This window comes from Agelaius tricolor, unplaced genomic scaffold (assembly GCF_023055355.1).
Source record: "Agelaius tricolor isolate 1412-34295 unplaced genomic scaffold, bAgeTri1.0.p SCAF_25, whole genome shotgun sequence".
NCBI lineage: Eukaryota > Metazoa > Chordata > Aves > Passeriformes > Icteridae > Agelaius > Agelaius tricolor.
The window spans coordinates 1180563-1207184 of NW_027269285.1; the positions used below are offsets into that span (position 1 = coordinate 1180563).

Below are 26622 nucleotides of genomic sequence, written 5' to 3' on the forward strand. Positions count from 1 at the left end.
CAGCCTCTGGTTTCTTCTTCCTTACCAGCTTTCCTGAGCAAAGCCAGTCCTTGTCCAGAGAGGGTGAGCAGTGATTTCTGTGCCCTGGAAGGTGCTGATGACCCAAAGAAGGCAGGTCAGGGAGAGAGAAATGACCAGAGGAGCTTAGGTGGTGCCTGTGTGCTGGTGCTGGTGTCCAGCTCAGCTCAAAGGCTGAGCCAGAGGGGAGGGATTGAGGGAGTGCCCCCTGATGGGATGCTCTGTGCCGAGTCTGCATCTGAATGGCTGGGAGCTGACCTCTTACCGGCTTGAGGCAGCCAGGGGGTGGTACAGCAGCTCCCTGCACAGGAAGGTGTCTCCCTGCTTCCCAGGAAAGCAGGCTTTCCCTTCAGGCCTCCTCCCTGTGCTGGAGAGAAAGCTGAGAGCTGAATCTGATGTGTTTAATGCCTCTCACGAGGCGGGGGCTGTGGGCTTGCCCTTAAACAACCCCCTCAGCTTGTTATCTTGCTCCTGATGCAACCTCAGTGTGGGGTTGTGGCCCGGGTGATATTTTGGAAAAGCTGTGGGCTCTTCCCAAGCGCAGCAGTGTAACAGCTCTGCTGAGGCACAGTAACAGCAGCGTGAGCAGCGTGACTCAGCCCCGGCGCTCCATCCGCACGGGCTGAGCAGCACGGCTGTTACACATGGGCCATCTGCTCCAGCCTGCACCTGCCAGTGCCCCAGAGCAGGGGTGGTTTCCACTTTAGGGGAGCTGGCAGTGATGCTCTTTTCTCTGTAGTCCCAGCCTTTTAGCTGGAAGGGGAATTGCTGGGCTTGAGCACCGCCTGGGCTGGGGCTCTGCATTCCAGGCCTGGCTCCAAGGAAACGTGCAGCCATGTGGGGCTGGGCTAGTCAAGCCCCTCTGTGCATAGGGCCCTCAGAGAAGCTGGATCCTGAACCCCAGCTGCAGTGCAGGAGGCTGCTGATCCAAACCTCAGGTGAAACACTTGCAGCCTGAGTTTCATCTGGGAAACCCCCATTCCAGCCATGTATGCAGGGGCTGTGGTACTGCTGGAGATCCATCTCTGGTGGGATGGGGAGGCCCTGCCAGGGCTGGAGGGATGGACACACACCAGTACAAAGTGGGCTTGGTGCTTCCTTGGATGTGTCTCTGCAGCAGGAGTCCTGCTTCAGGCTGAGGAAGAGGAGCTGTTGCTCACATCTTCAGGAACTAGGCAGTGAAACAGAGCAGTCTTTCCCCTAAACCATTTTCCTTGCAGCACTGGGGCCCTGGAAAACACAAACTGCCTGAATTTGAGCAGTGCTTCCCTCTACACATCTGAGAGCAGGGGGAGGTTTGATCCTGGAGCTGTGTCCCACTTCCCTCCCCTCCCACTCCCCAGCAGCTGACAAGGCTCTTGGCTTTGACTTTTTCCATTGCTGGGCTCCACTTTGTCTCCAGTTTCCACCCGGCACAGGTGTCCTGGATGATGCCTTGGAGCATTAACTGTTTCCACGCTGGACAAACCAATGGCATTCCTGGGATGGCTGCTCAGTTTCAAGCTATTTGGAAGCATCTGGATCTGGGACACAGACTGGAAGGTATGTATCTGCAAGGGCATCATCTGGAGAAAGAAACTGCTTCCAGATGTGTTTGGGCAAAAATGCTCTTGAAACGTAAACTCAGTTTATTGAAATGTAAACTCAGTTTATGTTGTGCTGCCTCACAGTGTCTGGGTGCAGGGGAGGGACTCTGAGCTGCCGCTGTGGGCAGGCTCTGGGTGCAGATGTGCCTGCAGATGTGCGTTCCCTGCGGGGAGCCGGGTGCTTTGTGGCTGGTGAGAGTGTCACATTGTTTTCTCTCTTGCCAGCCAAGTCATTCAATTCCTCATGCCGAGTATTCCTTCCAGATGTGGAAGTGCCTTACAAAGCAGGGCTGTGTGGCACTGGGGAGCTGTGGGTATCCCTACTAGACACTGCCTGGGATTCACCCTTCTGCAGAATGAGCACTGTGTAAAGCCATGGCAGAAGGTGTCAGTCCACCCCCTGCCTGCCTGCCTGGCACAATGTTCTTCCCCTTCTCTGTGACCACCTGGGACTCTGGAAAGGGACAAGTGGCATTCTAGGCCTGGGAGTTGCACATTGCTCCCGTGGGAACACCCAGGCTGCAGGTCAGGGCTGTCCTTGTCTCCCAACCAGCCTGCAGCATTGCTGCTGCAGTGTTGTGCTCCAGGCACGTGCAAGCAGAGCCTGTGCCTGCAAAACCCAGTACCCAACAGACCTGTTCCTTCTCCCAGTGCTTTTGCAGGTGATTAGTGATGATGAGAGAGAACGTGGAAATCATTTTAAGCTCACTTTCAGCCTCTGCTGGGTAAATCCTGAGGAGAACGATGGCACACAGTGAAGGAAGCAGGGCTGTGCCCTCCCTGCCCACCCGAGGTTTCCCTCCTTTGTTCTATTTATTGAGCAAGGATCCTGACACCCTTTCCCAGACAGTGACTCACAGCAGCTCTGTCTGTGCAGAAGCCATGTGTCTTGGAGCACTTTGTAGATGCAGGAGCTGCAGGAGCCTCACAGGAGCCAACTGTGTTTATTAAAAGATGATCAGATGTTTCCTTCCTTAAGGCAGTGTCTAGCTGAGGCTGAGTAATAACTCATTACCAATGAGACAAATAACTGCTTATCATCAGGTCAGTGCCTTTGCCAGCCCTTCTGGTAGTGGTGGCAGGTGCTCTGAGTACTGGTGGGCTCAGAACCCAGAATAGGGGGTAAGAAGACCCCCTCCAGTCCCTGTCCCTTCCCCTGGGGCAGCCTGGGCAGCCCCAGGCTCTGCTCTGCTGCTCAGTGGGGTTTGGCCCTGGATTAAGCTCAAGGACCAGCTTTATCCAGCCCTGGTGCAGCATGTTCCTGACTGCTGGAGAGGCCTTTGCATGCCACGTTGTTCCATCCTGGCGCTGGGGACTCGGAACCGATGTGCCAGAGCTCCTTGTGGCCTGATGGAAAAATCAGCAGTGGGCCAGGGCAGTGTGGAGAGACATCCCAGGAGTGCTGTGGGGCCATGGGTGAGGTGGGATGTCATGATCCCCCATGTCCCCTGTCCCCACATGCCCCAAGCTGGCAGGGCTGGGCTGGGGAGAGGCAGAGCAGGGCCAGCTCTCGTCCCTGGGGCCGGGAGCCTCTTGGGCTGGCTCAGAGGCTTTCCTCAGACGCCATCCTCTGGTGCAGCCGCCGCGGTCCTTCCCTGCCAGATGCCATGGCATCTCTCCATGTCCTTTGTTCCCTCCTCGCTCACGCCTCTGCCATGATTTATGGCCGTTGCGGAGCAGCCTGGCTGCGGCTCCCCTGCCTGTCCAGACCCCTGGGCTCCGAGCCCTCGCTCCCAGCCTGGGGCAGGGAGCTCTTGGGCAGTGCTCTGACCCCCCTGCATTCGGGCCCCTAGCATTTAACCATGTGCGTGGCCTTTTCTTTCACCTCCTTCCAGCCTGGGTGTGAATGAAGTGCTTTCAGGGGGAGGAGATTGCTGGGAGCCCGGCTCTGCCTGTGCATTGGTAGCAGCCCATAAAAGCATCCCAGGAATTCGCCTCGGCGGCCCTGCGCGGGGTGAGCCAGTGAAAGACGCCCTTTGTTCCTGCAGCCCGGTCCCACACACCCTCGGAGGGCTGGAATCTGCAGAGCTGGATGTGTGCTCCCACTGCCTGCCACGCTGCACTCAGGCCCTCGGCAAGAGATTTTCCCACGTCTCACCCCGGCCAGGGTGAGCAGGGCACTGGAGAGAGGCTTCCCCCGGCTGTACCGAGCCGGGACTGTGCCCCCAGCCTGAGCCGAGTCAGAGGGATGGAAATCCCTCCTGCAGGGCTCCCTCTCCCCGCGGGGTTGGGTGGCAGCTTTGGGGGTGATTCCTGCTGCTCCTGCTGCCCGCCCGGCTGCGGGGCCGCTCCGGCAGGGAGGGCCGGGGGCTGACTCGGAGCCAGGCCGGGCCCCGCTGCAGCCGCACACAGCCCGCTGGCACCCGGCCCGGAACATGGCTCTGGAAAAGAAGAAATGCCTTTGTTGTTGTTGAGGAAAGCCCGGAACGCTCCGACAAGGACACAACCTCTTCCTAAAGCTGGGTTTCAAAGCTCTGCTTTCTCAGAGGGTTCAAAGTGACCTGGCCAGAAGCATCTGCTTCTCCATGGGTCAGCCTGGCTGGAGGAAACCCTGACCCACCTTGCAGGGGCTCCCTCTGAAACCACAGCTTGGCAGGGGCACTGAGGGATGGCACCCATGCGGCCCCTTCCAGAGGGGTGCCCACCCAGGGGTGCTGCTGGGGAGCACCATGAGATTTCCTGGGCTCTCATTAACAGAAGAAAAGCTTTGGGTGACTCAGCAAAGGGGCGCCAGACCAAGGCTTGGACACTGCCTCTGTCCTGGGCAGGACTGACACATGCAGTTCAGGCAGAGCCTGGGCTGGCTAAAGATACCGTGGTACTTAAATATTTTATAGAAAATCATTAAGCAATTAAATCTGGTGGATCTCACATCATAGAAAAGCAGCTTGAAGCCTGTGCAGTAAACAGGGCAACGCTTCCTGCTCGTTTGGGATGTCTTCTTGGAGTCTTAACTACAATCCTTGCTTCAAAATAACTATAATTATCTCTTAATTGCCATTATTGTTTAACATTTTTAGTATTTGCAAGTGCAAACTGTTACAGTTTTCCGTGCAGATACAATCAGTAGCCGGGGCTCACAATGAAAGCAATTAAAATCCTGTGATTATCACAAGGCTGCGTGTCTCTACACCAGCTTCAATCTGCATCACTTGCCAAGATGTAGGCTAGAAACTCAGACAAATTTAGCATTTATTTAGTAACCCAGCAAAACTACTACCTCTTGCTGCCTCCAATGATTTGCATCTACGGCACTTTTTGGAAGGACGGGAGCAGGGAGGGGAGGGGAAAGAAAGCAGTTTCTAGAATACATCCCGGGAGAATATACAGCAAGAAAAATTATGCACATGAATTATGCATCTGAATTATGATTTCACTCCTATTTTTGTCCGGATTAGCTCATGTTTGGTGTGCATCCCTGGCAGGGTGCTAGCAGAGTGTGCTCCAGCTCGCAGCAGGTCACTGCGGCTCTGGGTCCTGGGCTCCCTGCTCCACTGGCAGCTGCTTCCCAAGGGCTCCCGGAGCTTCCTGGGGCTCCAGCCCCCCAGGAACCATGGCAGCCCCTGCTCCTGCACCCCTCACAGGCTGTGCAAGTCGTTTTTCTGTGTTAATTGAATGCCTCTCTTCTGTAAACACACAAGGGATGACAGCAGATTTGGGTGTAACTAAAAAAAGCAGGTCTGTGCTATTTTGTATAGAGGAGGAGGTGTTTGGAGGCTGTGCTGCCACCAGCCAGCCTTCAACGGTGTCCCCCGGGTCCCCAGCATCTCCTGGGGAAGGCAGACGTGGAAACATCTTGGCCTCTGCCAGCTCTGGGGAGATAAACCCAGGAGAGAAGGGGAAGGCAGTAGCAGGGCTTCCAAAATCTCACCAGATGCAACTGCAATCCCAGCACACACTCAAGTAAAGCCAGCAATCCTTCCAGGAAAATCTGCTTGGGAATCCTCAGCTCCCTTCCCGGGAGGGCTGGTGACCCCAGGCCATGGATGTTTCCATCTGTAAGGAATTTCAATGGCCCTCATTGCCGTTAGGGAGGGAATTATCCTCACTGGCCAAGTCAGCAGGGCACCTGCACCCAGGTGTGGGGTCCAGGCTGGGGTGGGTGTGAGCACAGGGCCATGTGGGGATGCTTGAGGGGCTGGGAATGCTCCCTGGATGGGTTCTTCCCTCACCAAACTGCATGTCCCATCTCTGCTGCTGCCTTGGATCAACACCTCTGACATCCCAGCAGTTGTTTGCAGGAGAAAATGAGATTAGGAAAGTATTTCAAGCATTTGTGTCTGTTGTTCAGTGGCAAACAAAGCTGGAGCCAGTGCTGTTTGTCCTGTCAGCTGGCCCAAAGCTTGGGAAAACAGCCAGGGAAGGCAGTGGGAGACACCCAGCTAAGCACCAGGGGCTGAATTTGCACAGACCTTTGGAGAGTGGGAAAGGTGGAGCTGGTGCAGGCAGAGGCACAGGCTGAATCCCCTTGCCAGGGATGGGGTACCTGCATGTGCACATTTGTGGGTACCCCTGGGGCTCCCTGAGATACCCCAGAAGATTGGGATTTTTCTACATGCAGGTGTTTCCCATCTGCTTTGAAATGCTGCTGGTAGGAAGTGAAAAGTCAGTAAATTTGGGCAGTCACAGGAAAGAGGAGCTAAGACAGAATTAATGGAAACAGGCACCTTGGAAAGCCTGGGCTTGAAACCCCTGAAATTGCCTGCTGAGATTGGGGCTGGTTGTGCTCCCAGAGTGATGAGGTTAAGATGAACTCTCCAGTCTGCCTTTTGGAGGAAGGACACAGCTGGTGAGGCAGAGAGGCAAGGAGGAGGCCAGGAGAGCTGCAGCAGCTCCAGGTCACTGTGTTTTCAGGCTCAGCAGGTCCCTGCCACATCCTGGAGCTCTCCTGTGGCTCCAGTTTGGTTTCCCCGTGGCAGCTGTCACTATCCCTGCATTTTCAAACCACCTGCCTGAGTTTCAAGGAAGTCATCCATATATTCAACAGGAATATCAATGTCCAGGAGCTCCGGGGGACCCTGAGATCACAGCAGCTAATACAGGGATTCTGCTGAGCTGTGCTCCCCCCACCACAGCTGCAGTTCCTCTTGGATGGGGTGCAGGGAGTTGTTTAAACTTCCCCTGGTCCTTTTGGGGTTCAGGTGTCCTGGGCTAGGGCCCCATCCCAGATGCTGGGATCCAGCCCAAGCATGCAGCACAGGGAGGACACTTGCTCCACATTTTTAAGCCAGAAGTGGCTCCTGAAATCAATACAAAAGGAGATTCCTCTGCAGCCTAGGGAACCACCCTGTCCACATTCTTCCCTGAGGCCTTCAAAGGAGCCGAGGAATTTAATTCCCACTAATTTGCTTTGAAAACACCAACTTAAAATTGTAATTATGGCCTGGTGCCTTACTGCCGAGGGAAGACCCCAGCAGACTGCAGCTTCCTTGCTTCCCTAAGACATCAGTTTTGATGATTTATTAAGACGTAAATTTTTAACAATATGATGTTGGTTAATGTTGGAAGATGTTCCTACAATTAATGAAAATTTCATAGACTGACTGGAGAAGAAAGAGACCATTTTATGTCCCCTACCAGATGGCCTAGACCAGCTGCTCACTTTTTTCTTTGAACTGTGATTCTAATGACTTCTCTGTCCTTTGAAGTCTGCTTAGAGCTGCTGAACCAGATGGATTTGCATGATAGTAGCAGTGCACGTTTAACAGAGGAGGACTTGTGCTATTTTCCCTCCTGGCCACTGCTGAATGCTGCAGTTGGGGGATTTGGAGGGGTGAGTAAACCCGGAATATTGCCAGGCACTGGCAAATGTATCTTGGTGTAACATCACTGGCTTGAGTGGAGTTATTCCCCAAACCCACAGTGTCCTTACCCAGCTCTCAGCTGGTTTTGTTGCTTTACAACCCAGTCATGGATTTATTGGGGCCTCACAAAGCAGGGGCTGCTGTCAGAATGCACATTTCAGCACCATTAAAGGAAAGAGGAAAAGAAGAAACAGCTTTAAATATTTATTAATAAGTTTTTAAAATAAGAAATCACAAAATAAAATGGTGACAAAAGAAACAAAACTGAAAAAAGGTCCCTGAGTGTGGGTTTGGTAGGAATTTATGCAGAGTAGAGAAGCTGGGGAGGCAACACTGGCATTCCTGGGTTTGAAATCTCAAATCAATAATGAAGGAGGCCACATCACTTTTTCACACTGCCTCCCAGAGCACTCACAGGATCTCAAGCAGCTGCTCTCCCTGGAGCAATGTCCGGGCTGGGCTGGCACAGAGCTCTCTAAAATCTCTCAGGACTCTGATGATCCTTGTGGGTCCCTTCCAACACAGGATATTCTGTCATTCTGTGAAAATCATCCCTGCACAATAGTAGCATGCCTGGGGCTGTCTCTGCTCTGTGTTTCCCTGTGCCTGCCTCAGAGGCCTTTAGGGACTTTGAGGAACAAACAGCACAGGACAAAAGGAACGATAAAGGGAAGGAGCAGAGCAATTACCCAGAACCAGCCAGCCCAGGGCACAGAAGGACACCAAGGCCAGGGCACTGGTGGCACAGAACGTACTGTTCTTACTTAAGTGGTCAGTGTGACAGGGAAATGGAAGGAGGGTAAACCAGAGGTGAGGCTTTGCCTGGATGTGACATGGAAAGCAGCGTGTCCTGCCCTGGAGCCCCCTGTTCCTTCCCAGGTGATGTGTGCCCAGCGTTGGCAGCAGTCTGTGTGCGGCAAGGCAGGAGCACTGGGCTGAGCCCTGTTGGACTGAATGTCCCCGTCACCCAGGGCTTCCCAGGCCTTGGCTGCTGCTCCCGACCCTGTTCTCAGGGCATGTTAATTTGATGTTACCCGTCAGCGAGATGTTAATGCAGATCCCATCCCCTTAAGGGGAGCGGGTTTGTGTTCACAGCCACCGGTCCCCGCGTCCCCAGAGCTGTGTGACGGCAGCACGACTCTGTCTGGCCTGAACTGGGTACAGTCAGGGCTGGGACAGCGGTATGGGACAGGAGCAAGCTCTCACGGCACAGCACCTGATTTGGCTTACAGCCATCACATCCTGCACACCAGGGAAAGTTCAGATTGGACACCGGGAAAACGTCTCCATGCAACACGCTGTCCACCCTGGCACGGGCAGAGTCCCCGTCCCTGTGGGGATTTAAAAGCCGCGTGGAGGTGGCACTTGGGGACACGGTGAGTGAGGGCCGGCTTGCTCTCGAGGGGCTGTCCCACGCTGGGTGACCCTGCGGCGGAACACTGCTGCTGTTCCCGCAGCCCCGGGCTGTCCCACAGGCGGGCGGGCACCGCCACCTGCCGCGGGCCCTGCCCGGCCCTCAGAGCCGCCGGGCCCGCCGGGCCGCCGTAGCCGCGGCCGCCCCGGAAGGGCTCCGGTTGCCATAGCGGCGGGGCGGGGCGCGGGCCATGGCGGCGGCGGGGCCGGGAGAGCCGGGGCAGCCAGCGGGGCCGGGCCCGGCCGGGTCACAGGCCATGGCGGGGCCGGGGCAGCCGGCGGAGCCGGGGGAGCCGGGCCCGGCCGGGTCGCTGCGGCGCTGCCTGGCGCGGCTGGGCGCGCTGCGGGCCCGGCCTGACGGCGGCGGCCGCCGCACGGAGCTGCACCTGCTCTTCGACCAGCTCATCTCGGAGAGCTGCGGGCCCGAGCCCGCGGCCGCGCCCGGCCCGCAGGTACCGCGGGATGGGCACCGGCACTGCCGCTGTGTCCGCGCGGGGAGAAGGAGGAGGAGGCGGCTGTGCCCGTGTGGGAGCGCACGTGTGGCTGGGCTGGGCCGGGGCTGCTGTGGGGACGGCGTGCTGCGGCTGTGCCCCCTGTGCCCATCCCTGTGCCCGGCTGTGCCCATCCCTGTGTCCCGCTGTGACCATCCCTGTGCCTCACTGTGCCCGGCTGTGCCCATCCCTGTGCCCATCCCTGTGTCCCACTGTGCCCCGCTGTGCCATCCCCGTGTCCCCTCCTCGGGAGCCCCGAGGGTTCCAGCCCGCGTTCCGTTCCCCCGCTGCGGGCGGGATGTTCCCTCTGCCCACCTTCCCCCGGGCCCCTCTCTGGTGCTTCTGAGCTCTGCTGCCCTGTGCCAAAGCGCTGCCGAGTGGAGATGTGGGTGACACCAATGGGTGGGACTCGGCAATTTTTATAGTCTGATGTCGGAAAAACAGTAATTTTTTAAGCCTTAAAGCAAGCCCTTGAAAGCTGAGCAGTCTAGATGAGCCACATGGATGCTGCTCCATTGGCAACATACAGTACTTCATTATTACACTGGTTTGTCTTCATTTCATTTCCAAAGCAGGCTTACTTTGTACTTTGGAATTAATTGATTTTTGGACAGTACTCTTCTATTCCTTGATCTAACTTGGTATTTTTCTTGAGCCGTTATTGCTGTCTTTGTAGTCCCTAAATAATAAACTGAGGCTTTCTCTTCCAGGATGTTTGTGCTGTGCTTGTCCAAGGCTGTCAGTTGGTTCCCCTTGATCAGGAACATCTTGTCAGCAAAGTCTGTCAGCTTATCCATCACTTACTCAACAGATATCAGGTAGGAAGAGTTTGGCCATGTCCCTCAATAAGCCAGGGGAATTCTGTCTTTTCCCAGGGCTGTGGAGCCAACCTTCAGGCAGAGTTTCTTGGATTTTCACTGTATTACTTATTTTTGGGTAGTTGAGGCACTGATCTGGTTTTAGCATGGTTCCTCATAAAACCACCTCTCAGTCAGAAGGGATTCACCATGGGAAATAATCTTGGTTTTAGGACACTTGTACAGATTTATCCATTCATGGTCATGTGTGATCTCTGCTGTAGTATGATTTTAACAGCCACATCACCCAAATCTCTGACCAGTTTCTCAGGGTTTATTGACTGCAGTAGTACAAGATTATATTTATCTTGACCTTTTCTGTTATGACAGGTGATGGTTGATGAGCAGAGCTTGAATTTCCTTCTCTCCTACTGCATCTCTGCTCTGAGGCAGTGCAGCTCCTGGACACATGTTGAAATTCTGCAAGCATTAGCAGCTCTTGTTTACAATAATGGGCCTAAGTGTCAGAAGGTGAGTTTACAAACAGAGAGAAAGTAACAACAAAAGTATTTGCACCTCTGCTGTTTGTACTTTATTTTTTCCGAGAGAAAGAATAAAAAAGTTCTCAAATTGTGTTACCTTTCATGCTAAGATCAGATCCCATTTAAATAGTGGCTGATATTTATAGGAAAGCTGAATTTCAGTTGTATTTATTAATAATTGTTATTCCCATATGGAATACTCTGTACCTGCAGGCTGCAGCTGTTGGGATCACCATTAAATAAGGGCACAGGTTTAGCCTGCAGACCAACCACCCTGTGCCTCAGGCAGGAAGACCACAGGGAGCTTAAAATTGCACATAACTCCCTAGGCAGGCTCCAGAAATCCATCCTGTAACCAGATCAGGGCTTTTGCTCAGAGGCTCTCAGGTATCAGTCCTGTGTGAGCTCCTTGTTGCTGCAGCTGACAGCGTTTGAAAAGCTGAATCCTCCTGCTGTCAGCAGCTCGTGGCAGCCTGCAAAGCAGTGTCTGCTGTTGGGCTGAGCATGGGGTGGTGATGCTCACAGCTTGGGAGCTGCCAGCTTGTGTGGGCTTGGAGCCCATGGAGTGGCAGCAGCTTGGTGCAGCAGTTGTTCCTAGCTCAGCTCCATGTCTGGGAAGAGAGCATAAACTGGGACTCAGCTGAACTGTGCTCAACTCTGTCCTTTCTTAATACAAAATAAGAGCACTTAAGGGATTAAGGTTTTCATGCTGTTTTTTATAAACATAAATCTGTCTCTGGAATCTGAAATTGCAGCTGAGAATTTTTAGGGTTTGTTTTAGTTCTCATTATCGTGCTTTGATTTTTGATTGGTAATGCATTAAATTAATTTCACTAAGTCAGGTCTGCTCTGCCCATGATGGTTGTCAGTGGGTGACCTCTCCTTGTCCAACTCATGAGCCTTTCCTTATATTTTCTCTCCCCTGCCCATCTGAGGGGCAGTTTTGGTGGGCACCTGGTGTCCAGCCAGGCTCCAGCCACCTCCCATGATGTTCAGCCCCCAAACAGCAGACCCAGGAGGCTGAGGGAGGAGCACTGACCCCTAACGGCTCTTGGTGGGTTTTCAGTTTGTTTGTTCACTTTGTTTTCAGTTCCTCCCGGATCTGCTGGGCACGGCTGGGCTCCTGCTGCAGTTCAGTGACCCTGCCCAGCCTGACGTGGAGCTCAGGAGGGCAGCTGTGCGCAGCATGGCCAACCTGTGTCTCAGGTGGGTACAGCCCCTTTCTGGGGGGCTACAAAGTGCACATCTGCCAGCACAGGGTGTAGGTGCATGAATGTGAAATGCAGAGCTTTAGCTGTGCATCAACCCCTAACTCTCAGTCTTGCAGAAATGATGTTACAGGGGTTAGTTTGGGGAAGAAAAGCTTTGTGCTGCCTGGTTTATCGTGCAGAAGGTTTCTTTTTGTGCTCTGTGTGGTAGAGCTGGCCCCTTTCCATCATCCATCCATCCATCCATCCATCCATCCATCCATCCATCCATCCATCCATCCATCCCTTCCTTCCCATCCAGCCATCCTCTGCAGGCTAACAGAGGGCTTGGGTGGCACTTTGTGTAACTTTATGAACCTGTGGACAGACTAGAAACCAACCTCATGTCTCCTCCTGCTCTAATTTTAGTGTCCCTGGGCAGCCATACCTGGATGAGTCCTACAGAAGTGTCTGTTTTCAAACTTTCCTAAGTGTTCTGCAGTCTTCAAAAACCACTGATGTGGATGACATCACTTTTTGCATGGTAAGTGTGAGTCTAATTGTCTAAAATACTCTAATTAGGAGGTTGTGCATGGAATTTGGAATGTTGTCAATTAAGATTTTGCTTTAATAGTCTATAATTTGTCATATTACTGTCCCAATTGAGCAAAACTGTAACTGCCTAGAAAGTTACTTGAAAGATGTGAACTTGCAGCATTTTGGGAAGGAAAAGTAAGTAATTCTTTATTTTCAGTTACTGCAAAGTGCACTGAAAGGTGTCCAGTCACTTCTCAACGGTGGGAAGATGAAACTGATGCAAATTGACCAAATTGGAGCTCTTCTGGCAGTGTTAAAGGTAAATCCTTAAATCCCCCTGGAGGAAGAGGCAGCCCCTGGGAGGTTCCAGGTGCTGTTAAGTGGGAAACAGTAGAAGGTGAACAAGAGGGAGCAGAGAAGCCTGGGCATGGGGGGAAATGGAGTGTGAGGTGTTAAAGAAAAATATATTGAGTTTCTTTCACAGCATCTTCACTGCACTTCCCACTGCAGAATGTGAGAGGAAGATGGGAGGCTTTGGGGTTTTTTGGACCTACTCGAAATCCTTCTACATGTAGATGGATTTCAGATGTTGCATGGAGATGTTATACATGGGAGAGGCGGGACCTGGGGGAAGGAGCACAGCTGAAATTGGTGAATTCAGTAAATCTGTGCATGAGAAAGGGACAGAACTCTAACCCTTGTGTTCCTGTTGCAGAAATGCATGTTCCATGGGCTGCCAGGACTGAGCATTGAGGTGCCCACAGCCCTGTACCCTGCTCCCTTACCTCAGTATGATAAAAGGTCACCTGTCAAGCAGGAGCAGTCAGAACCAGCCACCTCTAAGCAGACAGGGGTAAGCTGGGCTGCTCCTGGTTCTCCAGCCTGTTTCTTGTGTTGTGTCTTACCTCTCATGGTATTGGTGGCTCTTCATGTCCTGAGCATATGGCACATTTAATTCTTTTCTTCCAAGGTGATGATTACAGATTCTGCACTGAGTAAAATTGCTTTGGGAACTCAGGTGACAGGAACAAATGGCTCTGCAGGGCTTGGCTTTCCTCAGTTAAGCTCTGTGCAACAATTATTCATCCAGAGCCGAGAATTCCTGGCCTGCAGGCAAGGGATTGATGCGTGCAAACTCACCAAAGCTTTTGATTTTATAAGTCACGTTTTCTCTCCTAACACTTGCACAATCGTTTGACTCTTTCTTAAGGAAGTCAAGTTCATTTAAGACTGATTTCTTGCCTCATCTCTTCTGCTCAATCCTTCTACAGGTTATTTTTTAACGTGTGAATACTTTGGATTACTGATTATCTGAAAGACATTAGAGAAAATAAGGTTATCTAGTCATGTTGACTTGTTTTTATTTAGGTGCTGAAAAGGAAAGTTACTTAGTGTTACCTACTGTAAATCTAAAAGAACTACAGAAGTATTTAGTGTTGTTCTTTAATCATTTTTGTGTGAAATATGATTTTTAGCTAAAGGTTTCCTTGGATATATTTTGCTTTAGGGATGAAGAAGCCAAAGATTAGTTTTTGAGGCTATTCAGTTGTAAACTGTTTACTTAGGTATTACTGAAATTTTGTGCCTATTGAAGGATACAAAAACTCAGATGCTGAAGAGTGACTGTGTGTAGAGTATTGCAGAGACATGTAACTGCATTTATGTATCCATTAAACATTGACTAAAAAAATCAATTTTTTGTCTTAGAGCCGAAGAAAAAAGTGCAAAGGGAAACAAAAGAGGGGAGAGTTTGGAGAAGAAGGAAGAGAAGATTCAGGGGATGCAGGAGAAGAGTCGGTGCTGGGAGCAGACATGGTGAAATTGCAGCTGGGGGATGTGCAGAGCAGCCCTTGCCCCCAGGCTCGGCCTCGTGTGTCAGATGTGTGTGCTGGGAAGGAGCCCCCGAGCTGCCAGCCCTGCAAACGCCTCAGCAGCAGCGAGTCAGAGTACTCTGACACTGAGGGTGGAATACAGAGCAAAGTGAGGTGATGCTGTGCTCCTAAACACACAGAGCAGTGCCATGGGTCCATACAGAGCAAAGGGAGGTGATGCTGTGCTCAGAAACACACAGAGCAGTGCCATGGGTTCATACAGAGCAAAGGGAGGTGATGCTGTGCACATAAACACACATGGGATCCACAGAGCAGTGCCATGGGTTGATACTGAGCAAAGGGAGGTGATGCTGTGCTCATACACACACAGAGCAGTGCCATGGGTTCATACAGAGCAAAGGGAGGTGATGGTGTGCACATAAACACACAGAGCAGTGCCATGGGTTCATACAGAGCAAAGGGAGGTGATGCTGTGCTCATAAACACACATGGGATCCACAGAACCCTTGCACACCATCCTTTGTTCTTAGTCAAAACTGCTGAGGGAATCACTTTCCCTTTTGATTTATGAGATGGTACGAGAAAATTGGAATCAATAATTTGTGTTGGTGGGGAAGTAAATTTGTTCTTCCTCTTCCTGTTCTTGGTCTAAAAGATTTCCTCTCACAGCCAGCCACTAATACACATGAAAGAGGTGGAGCCCATCCCTTGTCCCTGCTGTTCTCATTAATCTTTTGGTTTGTGTTTAAGGTCTTACCAAGCCAATGTTCGCCAAGGGGCTCTGGCCTGTTTCCTCTCCACTATAAAGTCAATAGAAAAGAGAGTTCTGTATGGCTACTGGTCAGCATTTGTTCCTGATGCCCCTGGTATTGGCAGCCCCCAGTCTGTGTCTCTGATGACTATTGCTCTGAAGGACCCTTCTCCAAAGGTGAGGCACTTCTGAGTACAAAAATTGTTCTGTTTTCCCCCATTAATCTTAGGAGTTGTCTTCTCTGGCCTTCAGTAAGTATTCAGTAAGAAAGCATTGGCTAAGGAAACAAAGGATTGGTTCTGTATTGCCTAAAGTTATGAAAAAACCATAGCTGGAGTTGAATTTTCTCTTTCTACAGAGGATTTAATGTATTTTAAAATTCTTCACCTGCTCAAAGGAGGTGTTAAAAGGTATCACAATTGTTTTATCATTTCAGACACGTGCCTGTGCCCTTCAAGTCCTCTCAGCCTTCCTGGAAGGTTCTAAGCAGTTCCTCTCTGTGGCTGAAGATGCCAATGACCACAAGAGAGCTTTTACTCCCTTCTCTGTCACCATTGCCTCCAGCATCCGGGAGCTGCACCGCTGCCTGCTGCTGGCCCTGGTGGCAGAGTCCTCCTCTCAGACACTGACACAAATAATCAAGGTACCTGCATTGTGGATGTGCCACATGCTCCCACTGGTCTCTAGGTTATGTCCTGAAGAAAGATTGCACAGAATTGCTGTGAGGTGGTGGTGGTGACAGACAGATCTTTGTCCTCTCAGAAGAGTTCACTGAGTCATCCTACAAAATCATGGAATCACAGAACCCAGTCACCTTGGGTTGGAAGGGACCTTAAAGATCACCTTGTTTCAATCCCCTGTTGTGAACAGGGACAACCTCCATTAGACCAGGTTCCTCAGAGTTCCATCCAGAGTCTGGGGGTTTCTTTTCAGCACAGGTCTCTTTTTTCTGCATTTTTTTAGTCTTTTTGGAGCTGAATGAACCTGTAAAATGATTCTGAAGACTCACATTCCCTTTAAAACTGGAATCCAAATTGACAAATCCTTCCATGGGCTATCAAAATTCCTTGGTCTTTGTGCCACCTCACAGTAGTTAAATCCTTGTTCTTAGGAACCAAGTTTGTATCCAGTGTTCACACAGCAGATAATTGGGGTGGCTTTTTTCAGTGCCCTCAGATAATGAGTTGTGTGAGTGACCTAAATTACAAATGTAAAAACAGACCTGTTGGAGGCCAGGCTGACATTGTAACCAGCACCTTTCTCTGTTTCAGTGCCTTGCAAACTTGGTGTCCAATGCACCCTACAGCAGATTGAAACCTGGGCTGCTCACCCGGGTGTGGAACCAGATCAAGCCCTACATCTCTCACAAAGGTTTGCAGTCTCTCTGCTGTATTCCTCCCCTCCTCTGTGCTCCATAATTCAAAATTCAGAGGCAGTGGATGGTTATATGTTATAATCTATCTGAGGGAGGATGCTGGGCCATCAGTGAGGTTCTAATGGAGCTTTTTTGCTTTTTCTTCTCCCCCCATTGTCTCTTGCAGACGTCAACGTTCGAGTTTCCAGCCTCACCCTGCTGGGGGCAATCGTTTCAGTGCAGGCACCTTTGCCAGAGGTGCAGCTGCTCCTGCAGCAGCCCGGCTGCTCCTCGGGGCTGAGCAGCAGCGGCAGTGCAACCCCTGGGCGTGAGCAGTGGAGGAAGGCAGTGCCCTGGGCAGGGCAGAGCCCCCAGGGCAGCCCTGCAGGCTCTGCCCCCGCTGAGCCCTGCTGGCTGCTGTGCCTGTGCGTGTCCCTGGTCATCCTGCCCCGGGAGGATTCCTGCTCTGACAGTGACGCTGCCTTCCCCTCCCTGGGCAGCCTCTATGAGCCGTGTCCCCTGCGCCTGGAGGCCCTGCAGGTGCGAGGGCTGCTCCTGCCTCCATCCAGTGCCTCCCTCACCTGTGGGGTCCCTTTGCTCCCTGCTCTCTCAGGGGATTTCTCACTGAGTGCTGCTGCAGTGGGGCTGAGCTGCTGTGGCTCAGGGAGACACGATTCAGCCACAGCGGGACTGTCCCACTGCAGACCTGCTGCAGCAGCTTCATCTGCTTGGGATTTTTTATCTTTTGTATTTTTTTCAATATTATCTGGGGGTGTGTGCTGGCAGACTGTGAGTATTCCCCATGCAAACTCCTCCATACAGAATCCAAATTAAAGTTTTGGTGGAAAACAGTGGGGAAGAGCCCTGCAGAGAACAGTCTGCAAGGAGCTATGGAGTGACTCAGGGAGTACCTGTGGATGCTGAGGCTTGGCTTTGTTTTTATTCATGTAGCCACAGCAAAGGGTAAGACTTTGGAACGTGCATCCCAAGAAGTCTCACTCTTTTTCTGGAACAGTAAATATTTGTTAAATCCAGCTTCACAGAAGGCAGCAGCAGTGTTACAGGAGGTACAGAATGTCTTGCTCTCAGTTTTTTTGGCTACAGGAGCCCTCGCTTACACTAAATAATTCATGGCCTTGCTACCTGATCGTGCTTCTGTGGCTCTTCTTTGAACAATAAAATGGAACAGGGTGGCTTTTAATCAGCTCTAGTATTCCAGAAGTTGTGCTGCAAGGTGTATCTGTTACATCAGAGCTCAGTATATGGTGCCAGGGTTGATTAGCCCATTAACATCATTTCAGTGTGTAGTTGGGGTATTTTGGGTAAACAGAAGGAAGAAATGCTGAATGGGATTTCTTTTGTCTGTGTTTAGGTGTTGGCTCTTCTCGTGAAAGGTTATTTCCCTATGACTCAGAGCTATTTCCTGGGACTTGGAGAAGTGGCTTGCAGATGCATGGAAGAAATGGATCCATCCATTCAGCTTCATGGAGCCAAAGTAAGAGCAGGAGACATGTCAACATTGTGTTACCAAGTCAGTTTTATCTGTCTGGGTGCTTTGCAAATGCAGATGAGTGGTGCTGAATATTCAGAGCATCTGTGAGTGTGATATAGAAATGCAGTACAGTATAGAAATGCACCTTCAGCTTCCAGTCTTGAAGTCTCAGCAGAATTTTGTGGCTCTGCTGAGTCACCAGGAAGCTTGGGAAGTGCAAGGACCACAGCACTGGTGCTTCCCTGGCTGAGCATCAGCTGGGGCAGGGACTGGACTCTGTGACCCAAAGATTTCCTCTTTGTGCAGTGGTTTGCTATGCTGTGCTTGCTGGAGACTTTATGTAGGAAAGGCTTTTCCTCTAATTCCAGTACTAGCAGGGACAGAACAGCCCAAACCAGTACTGAATCTTTGCTTTTTGTTCCCTGGGTGAGTAGATGCAGGTTCTGTAGCTCCATGAGTCACCCCTGATGAAAACCCCCCCTTCCTTTTTGTTCTCTGTAGCTTCTGGAGGAGCTGGGCACGGGTGTCCTGCAGCAGCACAAACCTGAGTCCCCCACTGCCCCCGAGCAGAGGGTGCCTGTCAGTGTGGTAAGTGTGAGATTGCCCCTCCCTGAGCTCCTTCCCTGCCCTCTGCACAGTCCCTGGCACACACACAGACAATTGCAGGGAGGCAGGAAGGGACTCAGGCTGCAGCTCCGTGCATGTGCCAGTATGGAGAGTGTTTGGAGACTTCCAGCATCACTTGGCACTTGTTCTTGCCTGTGGACAGATGTCCTGGGGTTTATTTCTTTTACTGTGTCTTTGCCTCTCCTCTTCCCAACTCTTGCAGCCTGCTGTAGCTCAGAGCTGGAAGAACAGCGCTGATTTTGTGTGTGTCATTACTGCTGCATAAAACTTTCAGAATTTTCGTGAATTTGCATTGTTAAAGTGCCAGCCTGGTCACAAGTACAGAGAGAGTGGCCAGAACCACAATATAAGTGAATTTAGAGAAATTCATTAGCTGTTTGTTGGCTGAGTTTGCAGAAGCTGAGTAATATGGGCCTGTTTAAGTCTTCCTTCTGTGAGCAGAAGACAAGCTTAAAAATTTCTTTGGCTCATGCTAAGTTTTGAGCCTACAAGACAGGAAATGTGTTCAGTAGCATCAGGTTCCTGTTACTTGCTATGAATGTAAATTGTCAGGCAAATGAAAACACTCAGCTGTGTGGATTCAGGAGTGGGATTGCAACTCTATTTAAAGCAGTTCAAATTTCAGCATATGATGATCATCTTTAAGACAAGAAGTTAGGCTTAATTGCTGAGTTTAGAAGATAAACCTGGCTGCTTCTCCTGCAGGTTGTGACCTTCTGGACAATGATGTTAAATGGGCCCTTGCCTGGCACCCTGCAGAACTCCCCCCATGCCACTCTCCAGACAAGTGCCTGTGATGCCCTGTCCTCTATCTTACCAGAGGCTTTCAGCCTCCTGCAGGTAGGAGAACACACCTTTACATGTGGTGCTTTTACCTTCCAGGCTTTGTCCTTGCCCATCAGGTTACAGTAGTGTAAAGCCTTTTAAAACTTGCCAGGAGAAAGTAAAGAAACCTTCCCTTTTTTTTTTTTTTTTTTTCTTTCTGAACATTGTGACTGTTGAAGGCTGGAAAGGGCAGTGTTGGGAGTAATTAGCCTGTCAGAACAATTAAACTGTGGGTCACAGCAGCTGTTTGGCCTGGCCATGAATACCCAACCTTGGCAGTGATGCACAGGAGATGGAGGACAAGGATTTCATGGCATGAGGGAGGGCTGAGGGATTGTTATTCTGCTGATTAATCCTTTGAAGAGCTGGCTGAGCCAATAGCCAGGGCCTGATGTTGTGCAGCCATTTGCATGTGTGTTTTTTCCCTTTGCAACATGAAATATGCTTTGAAACATGAAAGCCTTGGCAGTGGATCCCCCCTGCATTGTGCAGCTGTTTCTGTGTCACTGTGTCCTTGCTGGGGAGTGCTCTGCCGGATCTCATTTGCCCAGGAATTGCTGCTCCAGCAGTATCTCTGGAATTCTCCAAGTACAGCGTGTACTTCATCCCCTGCACTTTGATCCCATTCCCTCTCCTGTCCCCGTGGCCAAGTGGGGTCAAGTCAGTGCCCACTCTGACCTTCTGTCATGGGCTGGTGAGCTGACAACCTGTCCTGGTTAACAAGGGGCACAGAGGGAGGGGAGGCAGGAGCAGCCCATCCTCTGAGTCAGCCCTGATGGGCCATTCCTTCAGCTGTGGGTGACAGCAGTACTCTGATTTCCTTCTTGCTCTTAGCCAACAGCAGAGATCTGTGTGCTGGAAGCATTCCTGATTCCTGGAATCACTCCTCAATTCACTTTATCCAGAGCATGCTCTGAGTGGAAGCTCCTTCAGACACAGGGAATTGGAGAGAATTTGTGTGTCCCTGTGGGACAGAGCTCTCCTCAGTCCCCCTCTGCCACTGCTGCTTCTCTTGCAGGGTGACAGAGATCCTGTGTGTCACCTTTACCTTGCTGTTCCTCTTGCAGGGTGACCAGCAGATCCTGTGTGTCACTTTGCTGTTCCTCTTGCAGGGTGACCAGCAGATCCTGTGTGTCACTTTGCTGCTTGGCCTGAACCACAGTGAGAACCCCCTGGTGAAAGCTGCTGCTGCCCGTGCCCTGGGAGTCTACATCCTCTTCCCATGCCTCAGGCAGGTCAGAGCCAGCCCATCCCTTCTTCTGAGCCATTCTCTGATGAACCATAAGATGTGGGACATGGATTTGTTTGCAGTTAATGTGCTTTACTTTTGGCCTCTAGTGTATTTATAGTTTTCCTTACTGGCTCCAGGCCTGCTCTTGCCTTTGAGAGCAGAATCAGTGCAGCTTAAAGGGAGGTGGAGCAGAAGAGAGGGGGAAAGGAGAGAGGTCAGGATCCTCCCAGGCTCTCAGGGATGGGAGCTGGGTGGGTGGGTTGGCACAGAGGAGCTGCAAGAGGTGAGGGGGAGCTGGGATGAAGGGAACAGCTCTGCAGTGCTCTGGGGAGTTTGGTGTTGGACTCGATCCTTGAGGTCTTTTCCAACTTCCGGGATTCTATGATTCTAACAAGATTTTAATGGAAAGCCTTCAGTTTTGCTTAAAACTAAGAAATAAAGCTTATTTGGAGGGAAAAAAAAGGAATTTTTTCTACAAAATATCATCTTAGCTTGGCTGAGCTGGAAGATTAGTTTTTACAATGTAACCTTTAAGTGAATGATTTTAATAAAAATATATGCAGTAGCTGACTTTGGAGTTTAATTCCAAAATATTTTGAAAGAAAATCCTTTACCATAGGCACATGTAATGTGCCATAGAAGAGAAGATTAGACAGGCAACTCAACAGGGAGTCTGGAGAAGCAATTACTTTAAGAGTGGGATTTGATGGGTATAAGGTTGGCAGTCCGTGTAATTATGTTAAAATCCAAAGTAACTAAATCACCAATGGAATTAAATAATCCATAGAAGCTTTTCAGCACCAGCTACCCAAGAGTGGTGGACTTGGTCAGCATTCAGGCTTGGACTGTTAATTAAAGGTCAGGCAAAGCTGCGGACAGCACCGGGAGCTCATTAGAAGTTGTCACCTGGAAAAGTAAATGAGCAGAGCTGGTCTCTCTCTCCTTTTCCCTGGAAAAGGCAGAGTGTGTCACTAAGAAAATCACCTGTGTTTTGAGAGCTGTGTGACTTTTTGCTTTGGCAGGATGTGATGTTTGTGGCAGACACAGCAAATGCCATTCTGACCTCCCTCCATGACAAATCTCCCAACGTCCGTGCCAAGGCAGCCTGGTCCCTGGGCAACCTGACAGACACCCTGATCATCAACATGTATGTGCCACCCCCTGCCCTGTGTGTGCAAATGCTCTGTGGAAAGGGTGCTCAGGCACTGGGGGGGCTGCCCAGGGGGGCTTGGAGTGCCTGTCCCTGCAGGTCTCCAAGGAACACTCAGGGCTCTGGGCTGGGGACAAGGTGGGCATCAGGCACAGCTTGGACTCCATGCTCTGGAAGGGCTGTTCTGACCAAGATGATTCTGTGATCCTTAACATCAAAAAAAGCTGAATTTTGGCTTGGGATCCTCCTTTTTAACCACCCTCTGCCTGTGTGTCTGCCAGTGTGGGACACTGCTTGAGCATCCTGTATCCATCTGGGAACAGCTTCCACTCTCCCAGCTTGCTCCAAGCTCTGTCCAGCCTGGCCCTGGACATTTCCAGGGATGGGGCAGCCACAGCTTCTCTGGGCACCCTCACAGGGATCAGATTTTTTCTAATATCTAATCTAAACCTACTCAGTTTTAAGCCATTCCCCCTTGTCCTGTCACTCTAAGGACAGGCTTTTTAAAACTTTTCACTTTTCAGTTTTCCATTTCTTGTGTGTTGCTTGGCGTAATTACATGGTTCCTTTACTTTCAACATAACACAAGTAAAATTAATAAATATTTAACCCTTCCTCAAGCCAGAGACTGAGGGAAGCCCAACCTACTGTTACATTTTTAACAGGAAAATAGTTATCATATATTCCTGCTGCAGAATTGCCCCTGAGCCATTCCTTGCCCTCTGTTTTTTATTACAGATTTAACCATTGCTAACCAGCTTTCTTGCATTGATAGTTTGGTTTTAAATTAATAAACATAGTGGTCACATGCAGAAAGGTCTGCCTTACATATTAGCCCTCTAAAGAGTGAAGGTTGTTCATGGGCCTTTATAAAGGGTGGTATCACATCTGTGATGTGGGGATGGAGCAGCCCAGCTGGGTGTTCACAGGGTGGTTCTCCTGCCAGGGAAACCATGGGACAAAGCTTCCAGGAGGAGCTCTCTGATCTCCTGCTGCTGAAATTGCTGCGCTCTGCCACAGAAGCATCCAAGGACAGAGACAAGGTGAGGCTGGGGGGAAGGAGAGTGGGCTTGGTGGAGTTCATTAACCCCTGCATTAAAAACAGAAAAGGAAAAAGGCACCAGTTACTTCAGGTCTCTTTGCCCCATTGTGTGAGGGGAGCTGCAGCTCAGACCCTGCCCTCAGGGGGTGTTCAGAGGGCTCCTGTGTTGTTTGGATTACAGGGAATTTGACTGGGCTTCTCCACAGTGCAGGGGGGTTTTGGTTTGGCTTGTGGCCCTTTGCAGAGAATGCTCTTTCTGGTGGCATTTAGGAAGATCCAGTGTGATTCCAGCTGTGCTCCTTGCTGGCTCTGAGATGATTTCACAGCAGGCTTCAAATCCAACCCTGCAAAAACCCGGGAGGTTTTTGTGTGTTCCAGGTGAAGAGCAACGCTGTCCGTGCCCTTGGGAACGTGCTGCATTTCCTGCAGCCCTGCCACGTGGCCAACCCCAGGTTCAGGGAGGCCATCGAGGAGTCCCTGCAGGCCCTGATTGCCACGGTGGGCAGCGAGGCCACCATGAAGGTGCGCTGGAACGCCTGCTACGCGCTGGGCAACGTCTTCAAGAACCCTGCCCTGCCTCTGGGTGAGAGCCTGTCCCCTGCCCGGGCTGCTCTGCACGTGGGGGCTGAGCACATCCTCATCTCTGCTGCCACTGGGGTGGAGAGGGAGGGGGAAGGCAGCAGAGCTGAGTCTGGGTGTCACAGCTCTCCCAGGGCTCTGCCCAGTGGAGCAGACTCAGCTCCTGCAGTGCCAGTGCAGGGGTAACTGCTGTGTTCAGCTGGATCTGTCATGTCAGGAAACAGTGGGATTATAGGTGTGAATAAATGCCAAATGTCCTCTTGTAAAACTTCAGGAGATTAACTGTTTTAACTAATATTTCATTTCATAACCCTTGATTCTCTCATTTAAACCACAATAAATTCAATAAATGTCAGCCCATTAAATATTCAGGAGACATTTATAGTTTTGCATATTTTGGCTGATTAAAAAAGGGTGGTTTTTTTTGGTTTTTTTTTCAGGAGAAGCTCCTTGGGCCACAGAAGCTTTCAGTGCCCTTTCCTCTGTAGTCAAGTCCTGCAAGAACTTCAAAGTGCGGATCAAGTCAGCCATGGCCCTGTCCATCCCCAGCAGGAGGGAATGCTACGGCTCCACGGAGCAGTTCTGCCACATCTGGAGCGCCTTGGTGGTGGCCCTGCAGAGGAGCGAGGACACCGAGGACTTCCTGGAGTTCAAGTACAGCTCCAGCCTGAGGAGCCAGCTGTGCCAGGCCCTGCTGCACCTGCTGCAGCTGGCCAGGAGCTCGGACCTGCCCCTGCTCGGGAGCAGCCTCCGGGAGCACGGCCAGGCCATCCGGCCCTACGTGCTGCAGTACCTGAGCTCCCCGCGCCAGGAGGGCGAGGCAGGGGCGCCCACGGACCTGAGGGACAGGGAGAGAGCATTGCAGGGAGCCATCGAGCACCTCAGTGCCATGGAGACAGAGCTGCAGGGCAAGGCCAGGCTCAGAGTGTCCCTGTTCCTGGAGGATGTCCTGACACACCACACCAGTGCCACGGAGCTGGCAGAAGCTTGAGGGAAATGAGACCCATTCCAGTGACCAAATCTTCCACAGGGAGCACAGAGCTGTGTTCCCTTGCACAGGACATCCAGAGGAAAAGTTTCCTGCTGCTGATATTAAGTATTTTGTTCCAGACTTTATTAATAATGCCTCTAGGACTTCTTTTTTATATTATTACTATTTTTTATTGTTGTGTTTGGGGAACTCTGCCCTCCCTGGGGCTGGTTTGTGCACTTTGCTGTCACAGCATCTCCACTTGGAAAACAAACGCCTTTTCCTCCTCTGTGTGTTTTATAAAGCTGCCTGTTCCTCAGCTTATCTCAAAGCATTTTCTTCCTATTGCTGCAGGATCCAGAATCGTGTTTGTAAAGCAGGGGGCTGGAAGAATTTTGTTTTTCAGAGCACTGCAAATGTTGTCACTCTTGTGTTCCTGCAATAAACCCAAATATGCCAATATTTGAAGAATAGCTTAGAGCAAACAGCCTTTGCCTTTAGCTGTCTGTGTTCCCAGTGCTGTACACCTGGCCTGAGCCTCCCTGCTGCCTCCACTCATCCTGTCTTCCAAAAAAATCACAATTCCTTCTTTCCAGGTGGATGGTACTGTGCTGCCTAAGCCAGAAAACTCAAAGTAGGTTCTCCAAGGCTGGAATTTTGGCTCTCCAGGCACCTGTGTGGGAGGTGCAGAGGTGTTCTAACAGCACATGGATTTGTTTGTGGTTCTGGAGTTCTGTCCCCTTCCATTTCTTTCTGCTGCTGTTACTTACTCTGTGTTTGCTCTGTGCTTACTCTGCTGATAGCTGGGGGAGTGCTGGGCTCTCTGATGTTGCTGGGGACAAATCAGCAGCTCCAGGAATGAGCAGGGCTCTGGGGCTCTCAGAGTTAAGTGCCTGCTGTCCTAACCCTGGGCTGGATGTTTGAACAGAGCTCAGGGCAAGCCCTGCCTGTCGTAAAACCTCGGGGGGATACAAAATTCATCTGCTTTGTTCTTCCACCCTCGCCGCTGGTTCCAGCAGGCCTCGAGTGCTGAGAGTATCCAAAACTTCCTGGAGCAAGGGAGCCTTTTCCAGGGCATGGATGGATGGATGGATGGATGGATGGATGGATGGATGGATGGATGGATGGATGGGTGGATGGATGGATGGAGCCACTTCTCTGCCAGGGATGAGTTCTGCTGCTCTGCCAGCCCTGTGAGTGTGGTCAGGCTGGAAACCTGGCATGGAGGCAGAGCTGAGCATCCCTGCTAGGCCTGTCCTGGCTCTGTGACACATTTGCACTTCAGCTTCACTTGCTCCTTTCCTCTCTGCCTGCTGCAGCTGTAGCTGATCCCATCTTTGAGCTCCCACACCTGAACCAAGCCTGTGTTTCTGCGCTGCCCTGGGGAGAAATCTGTCCCCTAGCCACTGAAAGCACAGCTTTGCCTGGATTTCTGTCCCAAAGTTGCTGACATCTCTAGAGCTGCCTCCATCCTGTACCACCTGGAATGCTGGGGCAGCTGTGGAACCTGGGGCAGGGTGTACCTGAGCTGAGTGTGCTCCAGCAGCCCCATCCAATGTCAGGCTGTTCTCTGAACAGAGAAATCTGTGGTTTTGTGCACCCCAGGAAGCGGATGGGAGCTGCTGTTATTCCCAATAGGGCATCCCCCTTTGCCAACCCTCTGGGGACAAAGGGCTGTGCCCTGCTGTGCCCTGGGCCATCCCTCACTGCCCATGAGAGCGGCAGGGCAGCCCCCAGCCCCATCCTCCAGGGCCTGGTGGGGCACGAGGTGCTGGGGGCTGGGGAAAGGCAGCACCTTCCCCACCCTGGCCAAGGTTTTATTGTACTGCCTCTTTATTGTTGTGTTTACAAGCCAGGCCCTTTATAGGTTTTCCTATGAATAGTTCCAAGGAGAAGGTAATTACCTTATCACATGCAGGATGATTTATAGCCAAGGTGGCAAGGGACATTCAGCTCCACATCGGCTCCGTTTGAAAGACAATCCGCCCGTTCTTCCCGGGGTCACTGGGTGGGGAAAACAAAAGGGCTTTGCTTTAGTGCCCGGCCCGATGGCAGCCCGGGGATGTCTCCTGCACCGAGCCCTGGGCTCGTCGCCCACCTGCAGCCCCTGGGGACACCTGCGGTGGTGGCTCTGCCCTGGGGACACGCAGCACGGAGCAGCCACAGCGGGGCACTCATAGCGTCCCTGCAGGCTGTTAAACACCCCAGCTATTGGACTGGTAGTTTTATTTTTAATTCATTTCATTTTTAATTCATTTTATTTTTAATTCATTTTCCGCTCCCCTCCAACAACTGTCTCCATGGCCGGGGAGCACAGGCAGTGATTCGCCGTCACCTGCGGCTGTTCCGCCCTGAGCATCCCCGGGCTCTGCCGTGTCCGGTGGCCCCGGGAGC

General features: G+C 51.4%; 1 protein-coding gene across 2 annotated transcripts; it reads left to right on the plus strand.

Moving 5' to 3' along the window:
- Nucleotides 1-9002: 9002 nt before the first annotated feature.
- Nucleotides 9003-24690, plus strand: HEATR6 (HEAT repeat containing 6). Of its 2 annotated transcripts, none has more exons than XM_071447787.1 (20): nt 9003-9273; nt 10023-10130; nt 10500-10640; nt 11742-11857; nt 12268-12382; nt 12593-12694; nt 13091-13228; nt 14083-14360; nt 14958-15135; nt 15395-15601; nt 16230-16329; nt 16500-16852; nt 17685-17807; nt 18306-18392; nt 19137-19271; nt 20324-20491; nt 21510-21634; nt 22584-22680; nt 23058-23262; nt 23699-24690. In XM_071447787.1, the coding sequence occupies exons 1-20, from the start codon at nt 9013-9015 to the stop codon at nt 24247-24249; spliced, it is 3588 nt and encodes a 1195-aa protein (XP_071303888.1). In that variant the 5' UTR covers nt 9003-9012; the 3' UTR covers nt 24250-24690. The 2 variants fall into 2 exon arrangements, with proteins under 2 accessions (XP_071303888.1, XP_071303889.1); XM_071447788.1 differs by having other exon boundaries at nt 20369-20491.
- Nucleotides 24691-26622: the final 1932 nt, after the last annotated feature.

Excerpts from the sequence above, each read along its gene's own strand:
- HEATR6 (XM_071447787.1), top strand. The coding sequence starts at position 9,013 with ATGGCGGCGGCGGGGCCGGGAGAGCCGGGGCAGCCAGCGGGGCCGGGC. Across the intron at positions 14,361-14,957 it reads GGAATACAGAGCAAAGTGAG|GTCTTACCAAGCCAATGTTC; the intron begins GTGATGCTGTGC and ends TTTGTGTTTAAG. Across the intron at positions 20,492-21,509 it reads TCTTCCCATGCCTCAGGCAG|GATGTGATGTTTGTGGCAGA; the intron begins GTCAGAGCCAGC and ends TTGCTTTGGCAG.